The sequence below is a fragment of the Panthera onca genome, chromosome E3 (assembly GCF_046562875.1).
Source record: "Panthera onca isolate mPanOnc1 chromosome E3, mPanOnc1 haplotype 2, whole genome shotgun sequence".
NCBI classification, from domain to species: Eukaryota; Metazoa; Chordata; class Mammalia; order Carnivora; family Felidae; genus Panthera; species Panthera onca.
In genome coordinates this window covers 10258907-10269827 of record NC_138354.1, presented here as the reverse complement: position 1 = coordinate 10269827, position 10921 = coordinate 10258907, and the positions used below count along the sequence as shown (strand labels likewise).

Here is a 10921-nt window from a genome sequence, read left to right as displayed (position 1 = left end):
GACAGGGGCCACCTCCCATCTGCACCCCTCGCTGCCCCCAGGCCGTTCCTCTGGGGCTCACCCCCTCCAGAACCCCAGGGTGGGAAGGGCCGAACTGGAAGCTGCCCTGAGAGCTCAGTGCAGCCATTCGAAAGGACAAGACGTCCACGCGGACCGCCTCGGGAAAGGGTGCGTGGCAGGTCGTCAAAGGCAGAAAAGTCTGTCACCTACCGACGTGCATGGTTCGGTGGGTCCCTGCCAGAGACCCCTCTACAGATGTGTCGTGTGAGCACACGTGCAGGTTTGCGTGGATGCAACGACTCACGGCCAGAAAGGAGCCCTTTTTCTCTCAAGTTTTGAACCAGGGAGGAAGGACGCATTTTTACCTTAACACGTCCGAATTGTGGGTGATTTTGTAAAAGTTTAGAAGGAGGGGCGCCTGGGTGGCTCAGTTGTTTAAGCGTCCGACTTTGGCTCGGGTCACGATCTCACAGTTTGTGGGTTCAAGCCCCGCGTCGGGCTCTGTGCTGACAGCTCAGAGCCTGGAGCCAAAGTCGGATTCTGTGCCTCCCTCTCTCTCTGACCCCTCTCCCTCTTGCAGTCTGTCTCTCTCTCTCTCAAAAATAAATAAACATAAAATAATTTTTTTTAATTTAGTAAAAGGAAAAATACTAGTATTACATATGCAGTCTGGCCAGTAGCCGCTGGCCAGGGCTACGCAAGCCTGCCTGCTGGTCCCGGCCTCCAGCCCATCGCCCAGCCCCCTCCTGGCTTCTGTCCCGTCCCCCCTCCTTGCCCCCACCACGTGCAAGCCCACCGCCCTGCCTGTCCCCTTTCGCCCCTGAGACCCCGCTCCGCCTGCCCCCCTCCCTTGCTGCCAGTACCCCAAGCCCCAGAGGCCACAGTCCTGTCAAGCACCACCTTGGTCCCTGACAGCTCAAGACCCATGCAGCTCCAGACGACTGCCCTGGGGCCTCCTTCCCATCCCCCGAGTCCCCAGCCTCAGCGGTGATTCACACACTTCAGCGCCCAGCTTTCCCTGCACATCGTGTGTTCTGGAATCCCAGTCACATTTACTCCAGCACCAAGGCCTCGAGGGCCCTTCCCAGCAGATGTTCTGCCTCGCTGGCCAGATGGGAGCCCTTCAGATGTCTCCCCCCACGGGCAGGCCAAGCCTGCTCCTCAGACTCAGGGAAAGGGCCCAGAAGTTCCCCCCACACCTACCCTGGGCCATCTGCAGGTTCATATGGGAGACAGGGCAGGAATCTGGCCCTAATTTCCCTGGGAACCAGAACGCAGAAGGCGAACATAGGACAGAATTGTCTGGAATGTCTGCCCACCCTCACACCACCCTCGGGCTTGGGAGTGAGTGGAGGGTGATTGCTAACTCCCACGAAACCATCCTTTCCCCTCCTCTCACAGAATCACTGGCTTAAGGACAGGGTGGGTGTCTGACCCACTATAGCCTGAGCTTGCCCAGGTCAGATTGGCTGAGATTTGGGATGTTTCCCTCTTCCTGGAGGAGATGGATGGATCTGTGGATGGATTTGTGGATGAGTGGTAGATGGATGGTAGGTAGGTGGTTGGGTAAGCAGGCAAAGGAATGAATGGATGAGGGGGTGGGCGGATGGATGGATGGATGGATGGACAGATGGTTGGATGGGTGGATGGATGGGCAGATGTCTGGATTGATGGCTGGCTAGCTGGCTGGCTGGCTGGCTGGCTGGCTGGATGGATAGATTGGTGGATAGGTGGATGGATGGATGGCTGGCTGGATGGATGGATGGATGGATGGATAGATGGGTGGATAGGTGGATGGATGGATGGATGGATGGATGGATGGATGGATGTGATGGACAGATGGTTGGATGGGTGGATGGATGGGCAGATGTCTGGATAGGTGGATGGCTGGCTGGCTGGCTGGCTGGCTGGATAGATGGGTGGATAGGTGGATGGATGGATGGATGGATGGATGGATGGATGGATGGATGAGTGGGAAACTGAGTGGCTAAGAGTGTAAATGAATGGATGGGTTAGCTGCAGACCGGCTCAGGAGGAACTGCGTCTCAAAAGGAACTTTCTAAATCTCTGAAATGTGAGGCCTTGGCACCCCCCAGAGGCCAGAGTCTCTAACAACTCATGTCCCTTAAAGCCCTGAGAATCAGGGGCACAGACCTAGAGAAGGTTAGAGGTTCTGAAAAACAAAAAAAATCTAGTTCCACTGCTGGAACTTTCCCTGACTTACTCTGGGATCTTGGGAATGTTCAACCCTTCTGAGGCTCAATTTTCTCATCTGGAAAATTGAGCTAATCAAACCTGATGCCTGTGATGTTATGAGATTTAAACAAAATCATGTACGTAAAGTGTCTGAGAAGGTCATCTGGCACATATCAGGTGCCCACAGAATGCGATTTCCTTCCGAGGGGCAGCCCTAGGGCACGCGTGCGCGTGTGCACGCACACACACACACACACACACACACCAGTAAAGAAGAAGGGCACGGAGCGAGAAGGCCAGACCAGATCCAGAAAGGCAGATGGGGACACACTTTAATTCTCCCGGGGTCCCATGCTCTGACAGGGCTGGCCCAGCCTCGGGCCCCGGGCGCTCAGGGAGTGGGGGACTCGGACACGGGCCCTGAGCCCTCCTGGGGCTCAATTTCCTGAGCCTGGGCCAGCTGGGCCGTGTGCTCAAAGGCAGCCTGCAGCAGGCGGGAGGCAAGGCAAGTGGTCCAGGCGACGAGATAGGCCAGGTGCCAGGAGGTGAGCGCGGCTGCGTTCTCCACCCACCAGTACAGACGCTTCAGCAGAGCCAGGAGCTCGGGCACCGCACACTTGTCCAGCAGAGCCTGGAGGGGATAAGCGGATGGGCGGCTGGCCACCAGGAGCTCGCAGGGTGGCATCGCCCCAGTGCCTTGCCCAGTGCCCCAGGCCTGCCCTCAGCAGCCCACCTTGCTGAGCAACCAGACCACGCTGCAGCCACGGGCCCTCTGGCACAGCCTCCTGGTCAGCAGCAACAGCAGCAACACTACCGGCGTCAGGCTGTGTAGACACGACAGAAGCAGCTCCCTGCAGGTGGCCGCGGACAGGCCCAGCTGCTTCCAGGCCAGGCCCGAGGCCCGCACACAGCCCAGCACGCCGGCCCACACCAGCCACACGGGGACTGCCATCGGTGCCAGCCCGGCCCGTAGCACCCGGCCCACGGGGCTGGCTGCAAGCCCAGGGGGTGGGTGGGCCTCGGGGCCGCAGGACCCCCAGGCCTCCTGGGCCAGCCCCAACAGCCAGCGGTTGAAGAAGACAATCTTCAGGAGCAGGAAATTGTAGAGGTAGATGCGGTTCTGGACCAGCTGCGGGAGCAGGGAGAGCCAGCCCATCGTCACCCACCCGAGGCAGGGACCCTGCTTGCCCCGGGTTTTGCCGTAGGGGGTGGGGCTACCGGGCCTCCTTACGTCGAGGCCTCAGTTTCCCAACAAGAATGATCCTCATCTGCCCGCCGCTAAGGACTCCACTCTCAGGTGGGGACTGTGGAAGGCGTTTCGTATTATCTTTCATTTTCTTTCCCTTGGATTTAAGTGATTATTAACAATACTCTAGACTGAAGGAAGCTGATTTATTATTATTATTATTAATTATTACATAAGGAGTGACCATCTCCCCAGCCCTCTGATCCTGCAGGATTTGAACCCTGGGCAGTTTTTTCTCCCAAGCGCCTGGGCTTTCCTGCCCACCAGTTGTCTGTTGAGGGCAGCTGGGGGGGCAGAGGGCAGCCAGGGGGTAGAGAGATGTGAGGCATAGGGGCATCACTGTCACACTATGGAGAGGGGTGAAGGAGAGGGAGGGTCCCAAGAAGATCTCCAGGCTTCTGTCCTGGGTGACAGGGTGGATATGATGTCTCCCATCCACTGGGAGAAAAGAGTGAGCTTGGGTGGGGAAAGAGTCTGTAAACGGGAAAGCTCCACCTGAGTCCTGGGGCTGAACAGCCAGTCCCTCGTCAGAGCCCTAAAGCCCCCAGCCCTGAGTAACGCCAATCCCCTCTGTCTGGACCTCATGTGCCACTGTCCAGAGGACCACCTGGAGCCCTAGGGGACGATGCAGGAGACAGCCATCTGGGGGTGGCCATGTGTCCCACCGTGGGCACTGTGGCTTAGGGATGGGGCTCCTGAGAGCTGTCAGATTACTCCAGGCAGGCGGGCAGTCACCCAGTTCTACAGGTTGGGCCAGGCCCATGGGCTCCAACAGCCCCGAGGTGGCTGTGGATGGCTGGGTGGACCCCCCCAGTGACCCCCATTCCCCACTCACCAGCACCGAGAGCTTCACCACCAGCAGCAGAATCCCCAAGAGGCTGCATCTGACAGGAGGAACAGCCTCCATGTCTGGCCCTTCTCCCCTTCGTCCAGCTGGGAGAGGGAGGGTGACCTCACAGATACCGCAGGGTGGGGGCCAAGTTACCGTGGGGACCCAGTTGCCACAAGAGACCCCCTTTTACCTGCCTCCCGCCTCTCCAGGGCACAAAAAGCAGGGTACTTTTCTTCTATGCTCAGTCCCCTTCCTGATTGGAGATGGCCCTGGGGACATAGACTCCATATCTGGCCCGCCCACATCCCTGGAAATCCCAAAGTATTCAAGGCCTGGGAAATAGAAATCTTGATTCCCCAAGGCCACAGGTGACACAGTATTTGGAGGCAGATGGAAAAGCTCCTTCCCCATTCCCCCACCCCCACCCTGGTCACAAAGAGGAAAAATGAGGTTGTGACTTTTCCTCTCAGACCCTCGTGATACCTGAGACTCTGCTAGAGGAGGACAGGGGAGGAAAGGTGTGCTGACCTAAAGGCCCCAGGGTTCAGGAGAGAGGCAGAGGCTGCAGGAAAGGGGACAGTTTGCTGAGCTAGCCCGCTCAGGGCAACCAGGAGGCCACAGGCTGCCTGGAGCATCCCTGGAAGTTTGCAGGAGGCTGGGATTAGGATCAAAGGCTTAGAATTCTGGGAGAACCAGAACCTTGATCCCAGCATTTCTCACATTGCTTTTCTGTCTGGGTCCCTGCAGGTGGCCCCAGGAGGCTGCGGGAGGAGGCTCTCGTGCCTTTTAGAAATGTTTTTAAAGCTCTCCCTCTGCTGGACAGGCTACCGTAGTGTGGGGCTAAGTGACTCTGTGCCCATCAGACGGGTGGGCGCCGCCTCAGCCCTTGCACACAGCGTGATTTCAGTCCTCGCCTGCCACCTCAGCCAGGCACCTTGTGCAGGATACAACCTGCCCAACTGGACATGGAAACCTGCCATTATGAATCCCTGGAACAGAAAGGATGACCTCTGCCCAGGGCAGTCCTGTTTGCCCCTTTGTTTCCTCTCCTGGGGCAACAGCTGAGGGCTGGAGGGTGCAGCGTGCAAAGTCCCTCCACTCTGTCCTCTGCCTTGCCTCTCCCCCTCCCACCCTCTGTGGCTGAAACATTATGGCACTGGGGGGTCACTGGGGCTTCAGAAAGGCCTCCTTCCTGTGGGGTGCCTGGGTGGCTCAGTCAGTTGAGCGTCTGACTTTGGCTCAGGTCATGATCTCATGGCTCGTGAGTTTGAGCCCCACATTGGGCTCTGTGCTGACAGCTCAGAGTCTGGAGCCTGTTTCAGATTCTGTGTCTCCCTCTCTCTCTGACCTTCCCCCATTCATGCTCTGTCTCTCTCTGTCTCAAAAATGAATAAACGTTAAAAAAAATTTTTTTAATTTTTTTTTTAAAAAGAAAAGCCTCCTTGAGTTAAGTTTTGAAGGATGGGTAGGAAGTTCCCAGAGGAAGTGGGAAGGATGGTCCAGACAGAGGGAACAGCATGATTCAAACAATTTCGTCTTACTAGAGCATAAAGCGGGAGGAGGGGAAGAGCACAAGGCAAGTGGTGAGATCGGCAAGGGCCACACAGGCCACAGAATATTCTACATGACACAGTGAGAGCCATCAAAGAGCCAAGGCAGCAAGGAGGTTGCTGTGGGCTCTAAGACAGTCCCTTCAGCTCATGAGGAGGTGAGACTAGGGCAAAGGCGTCTGGGGGTGGGGGGGGGGGGGGGAGCTCAAACAGCTCCCAAGCTTGGTCCCCAAGTTAGATTTCAGCAAGGCCTCTCTGTGGCTCGGTGCTTGCCCAGACCACAGGAGGGGAGGGACCCAGAGGGGTCTGCAAGGATGGAAATACAGTGACAGAGGTCAGGACCTCCCCTGACCTAGTCCCGGCCACACAGTTACCATCAGCCAGAAAACCCAGAGTCACCTGGTCGCCTTCGTTCTTCATCTTCCTGCCCAGCCACCTCCAGAGACCAGGACCATGAATTTCGCTCACTACGATGTCCCATGCCTGGACCAGTGCCAGGTGCACAGTAGGAATTCCACAAATATTTGTTGAATTAATGAGCAAATGAAGGAGTACCTGCCTGGAGATCCCTACCTGCTAGGCTGCGTGTAAGGGCAGCAAGAACGGCTCCATATCAACTCGGATCCTTAGGTGGGGAGCCCTCCACCACTTCCTCTTTCATTCTCAACACCTAGGTTCAAGGCCATCTTGCACTACTGTGCTGTGTAACCTTGGGCAATAACTACCTCCTCGCCCTGGCCCTGTCTGCACCTTGCAGGGTAACGGGGACGACCAGGTGGGATAGCCCAGTTATCAGTGGCCGCCGCCTTGCCCGACGCCGGGGGGCGCCATTCCTCTCCCCCATGCCTCCCTGCGCAGACTCCCTTCCCCAGCTCAGAACCCAGGGCTAGAGAAGGGCCGGGAGCCCACTTTGGACTTGCTTCTCGTTCCTGGCGTTCGAGGTCGCTCAGGTGCTCCCCTGCGGATGCAGAACGGCAATGCGACCGCGCGGGGGCAGCAGACACCGGGGGCGCGGGCCCGGCGCACCTGCGCGCGCTGCTGAACTTGGTGGAAAGTTTTGGGTTGCTATGTTGTCCCCTGTTAGTCTGCGAGGCCGGTTTCCCTGTGACAACAACCTTGGGGCATCCTGAGGAGCTCGCCCGGGGCACAGGTGGTGTCATGGCTGGGTTGTTGGAGGCGAAACCACGAGAAATAATCGTGTTTTTTTTTTCTTTCTTTCATGTTCCAATATGATTTCATGTTCCAATAGATATTTAGTTCATATCTACTTCTTTTTTTTCCCCCCAGAAAGACACAACAATGATAAATATGCCTTCATACTTATTGGAATTTGTATTTTTTGTTTTCTAAAAATGGCTTTATCGAAGCTACTTAAATGCAAATAATAATAATAATAATAATAATAATAATGAATTCAGGAGGAACCTAATCCTGGTTAAGGGACAAGATTTTGGAGTCCGTTTGAAAAGACCTCTGACGCTTAATCACAGGTCTGTGCTTCCGGCCCAAATTCCTTTATCTGTAAAACTGGGATATACTTTGTAGAATCTAGCAGGTGAGGTTGTGTGGGAAGCAGTCAATGAAACAGGGTCTGGGAAGTGCTTTGAGCAGTACCTGCCCCCACTCCCACCCCCACCAGTGCCTGGAGGCTTTGGGGTAAATGAAGTCAGCATCTGTGGATTGAAACGTTGAAAAGTGGGGCACCGGGGTGGCTCAGTCTGTTAAGCGTCCCACTTCAGCTCAGGTCATGATCTCACGGTTCGTGAGTTCCAGCCCCGCATCGGGCTCTGTGCTGATGGCTCGGAGCCTGGATCCTGCTTCAGATTCTGTGTCTCCCCCTCTCTCTACCCCTCCCCAGCTCACGCTCTGTGTCTCTGTCTGTCAATAATAAATGAACATTAAAAAAAAATTTTTTTTTAAAGGAAAAGTTGACTCAAGAATTTTTTGAAGCAAAATAAACTACAAGTTAGACAAAATTGCTTTCAAACACGTGCAAATTTGTGAAAAGAAATTATCTCCAGGCGGCATACACTGTATTGATTCATAAGCCAATAAGTGGACATATTCATTTCAACCAAACCACTCTTAGATGATTCACTTGGAGGCCAAGGCTACATTTTGAAATTCCAGAAAAACATGGGCAAATACACCTTAAAATTGATTCAAGTTGATACCTTAAAAAAACTTTTAACATGAAAAGTAATAAAAATGCCTTAAAAGTTTTTTTTTTTTTTAATTTTTTGAGAGAGAGAGAGAGGAGTGGGGCTCACCTGATGGGCTCCAGCTCACAAACGGTGAGATCATGACCCGAGCCAAAGTCAGATGCTTAAAGACGGAACCAGCCAGACACCCAAAAGTGTTTTTTTTAAGGACATAAAGTTGCCAAACCATCCCAGTGCTCAAAAACAGTCATCCCCCCATAAAAGTTCTGATAAATGGACAAAATGCATAAATGCCAATAACAGATTGCAAAGCCACCCCTGTGAGGTACAAAAATCAACATATGAACAGACATCAATGGGAAATATAGTTTTCACCAATTTGTTTCTTGATCAGTTTGTTTGGAACCAATATGTTTATTTTTTTTATTTATTTGAGAGAGAGAGAGAGAACACAAGCAGGGGAGGGGCAGAGAGAGAGAGAGGGAGAGAGAGTATCCCAAGCAGACTCCACATTGTCAGTACGGAGTCCAATGCGAGGCTCGAACTCACGAACCAGGAGATCATGACCTGAGCTGCAGTTGGATGCTTAACTGACTGAGCCACCCAGGCGTCCCAAGAACCAATGTATTTAGTGTATTTGTTTTCTGCTTATTCACTTAGACCTCTCTCGGATATTCTCCCACCCACCCATCTTCAACCACTGCCCCTCTCCCTGTTTGCCCTTTTCTCTACTAGACTTCTTGTGTCCTAAATAAAATGTTCCTCCATCCACTGAAGGGCGTTTAGGTTGTTTCCATATCTTGCCTATTGTGAGGAATGGTGTAATGAACAAGGGGGCACAGTTATCTTTTCACAATCCTGATTTCAATTCCTCCGGCTCTATATCCAGAAGTGGGATGGCTGGATAATAAAGCAGTTCTATTTTTAATTTTTTGAGGACCTCCATACGTTTTTCATAGTAGCTGTATTCATATGCATTCCAACATGTGAGAGATAGATAGAGAGATACAATGGGATATTATTTGGCCTTTAAGAAGGAAAATTCCCAACAACACGGAATGGAGCTGCAGGACATTATGCTAAGTGAGGTAAGACACAGAAAGAGAAATACTGCATGATCTCACTTATACGTGGAATCTAATGAAGCCAAACTCAGAAACCGAAAAAAGAATGGTGTTTGCCAGCCAGAGCCAGAGGCTGGGGTTGGGAGAAGTGGGCTGGTCAAAGGGTACAAAGTTTCCATTACAAAGATGAATAAATTCTAGAGATCTAACGTACAACACAGTGAGCACAGCTAACAATAATACCTTATTGTTTACTTGAAATTTCCTAAGCGGATAGATCTTAAATCTTCTCAACACACATACACCACACACAAAGTCGAGGTGATAGATATGCTAATTTTAGCCGGACTGTGGTGACCATTTCACAATGTATACGGATATTCTTTTTTTTTTTTTTTTTTTAACGTTTATTTATTTTTGAGACAGAGAGAGACAGAGCATGAACAGGGGAGGGTCAGAGAGAGGGAGACACAGAATCTGAAACAGGCTCCAGGCTCTGGGCTGTCAGCACAGAGCCCAACGCAGGGCTCGAACTCACGGACCGCGAGATCATGACCTGAGCCGAAGTGGGCCGCCTAACCGACTGAGCCACCCAGGCACCCCTGTATACGGATATTCAAAACAGCAGGTTGTGCACCTTCAACATACGCGACTTTTATTAAAAGGAACAAAGGAAAATGTTCCTCGGTGGTCACTCACTCACCTCGCCGTTCAAATCACGTAGTTGCAAAAAAATTCCGTAACCATCTTACCGCCGCCTCCAGCCACTGGCCATTTGCTCCTGCCCCCCCACTCCCCACTGTCACCACCCTGGCCCAAGTGACCGATAAACTCTTTGTTGCTGAATCTGGTGCAGAGACACTGTGAGCAAAGCCAAAAGGTAGCTTTGGCCTGGGAGAAATGTTTGCGACTCACACAGCAGTCCCAGAATCAGTACCCAGAATGGGCAGAACATCTAAGGAACTCCTACCAACATAAAGATAGATAAGATGAAATCAAGTGACCGTAGAACACATAGGCAAAGGCAATTCACAGCCGAGGAAACCCAAAGAGCCAATAAACGCGTGCGAAGCTGCCACCCTCCTTAGTAATCGAGGGAAACGCAAATGAAAACCACAATGAGATCACGCTCTCATGCTCGTTTGCAAAGACAAAAACAGTCTGACAAAAATGTGTCGGTGAGTCCGCGGGGGCAACCAGAGCATCAGACGTGACACGCATCCTGACCTGGCAGTTCCGTTTGTTTCTCAGACTCGGGGGGCCACCCGTGGTAAGAAAGATGTTATCTGCCGCTGCCCGTTGCACACGCATGTGAAACCGAAATGAGTTCACAAGACAGTAGTTGCCCTTACTACATGCAGCGTGCGTTCTCTATTCGATCCATTGCACAAGGAACTGAATTGTTTTCCTTACCCCCTACTGGGCTGCAAGCCCCATTTTGTAAAGCACTCCTTCCAGAAGTATTCATTTGTGAACAAAGGAACATGTGCAAGGCTATTTGTGGCAGCATCTTTTCCCATCAATAGGGAAATGGGAATGAATTGGATGGATCTGTTTGAGGGATGACTACGCGGTGGTGACAATGAATGAGATCTGTATACACCAACGTGGAAGGGTCTCAAAAACGTAGTGTTAAGTGATGAAAAGGGGGAAGTCACAGAGTAATCACTATAAAATGATGGCGTTCATATGAATTTTCTCAACCCCATTAGCAATATTATGTTGTTCCGGACGTGTGTAGTAAAAATACAAAAACAAGACCCAGAAGGTCCCGCCCATTCAGGGTGGTAGCTGGGTCCCTGGGGCAGCAGATGGGGGAGAGAGGAATTCAGAGGAAATCTCACCTTCGTCTATAATGCTCTCTTTTTCTA

The 10921-nt window shown here is 52.5% G+C and overlaps 1 protein-coding gene across 1 annotated transcript; it reads right to left on the bottom strand.

The window, feature by feature from the left end:
- Positions 1-2511: 2511 nt before the first annotated feature.
- On the bottom strand, positions 2512-4406 carry TMEM270 (transmembrane protein 270). Its single transcript, XM_060649755.2, has 3 exons — positions 4278-4406; positions 2930-3325; positions 2512-2827 (listed from the first exon to the last, which is right to left on the bottom strand). The coding sequence occupies exons 1-3, from the start codon at positions 4347-4349 to the stop codon at positions 2588-2590; spliced, it is 708 nt and encodes a 235-aa protein (XP_060505738.2). The 5' UTR covers positions 4350-4406; the 3' UTR covers positions 2512-2587.
- Positions 4407-10921: the final 6515 nt, after the last annotated feature.

What these genes read in the sequence shown, in the direction of transcription:
- TMEM270 (XM_060649755.2), bottom strand. Translation starts at nt 4,349, where the DNA reads ATGGAGGCTGTTCCTCCTGTCAGATGCAGCCTCTTGGGGATTCTGCTG. An exon ending in TGGTGAAGCTCTCGGTGCTG is followed by an intron (nt 3,326 to 4,277) that starts GTGAGTGGGGAA and finishes CTGCTCCCGCAG; the next exon opens with CTGGTCCAGAACCGCATCTA. An exon ending in TGGTCTGGTTGCTCAGCAAG is followed by an intron (nt 2,828 to 2,929) that starts GTGGGCTGCTGA and finishes TATCCCCTCCAG; the next exon opens with GCTCTGCTGGACAAGTGTGC.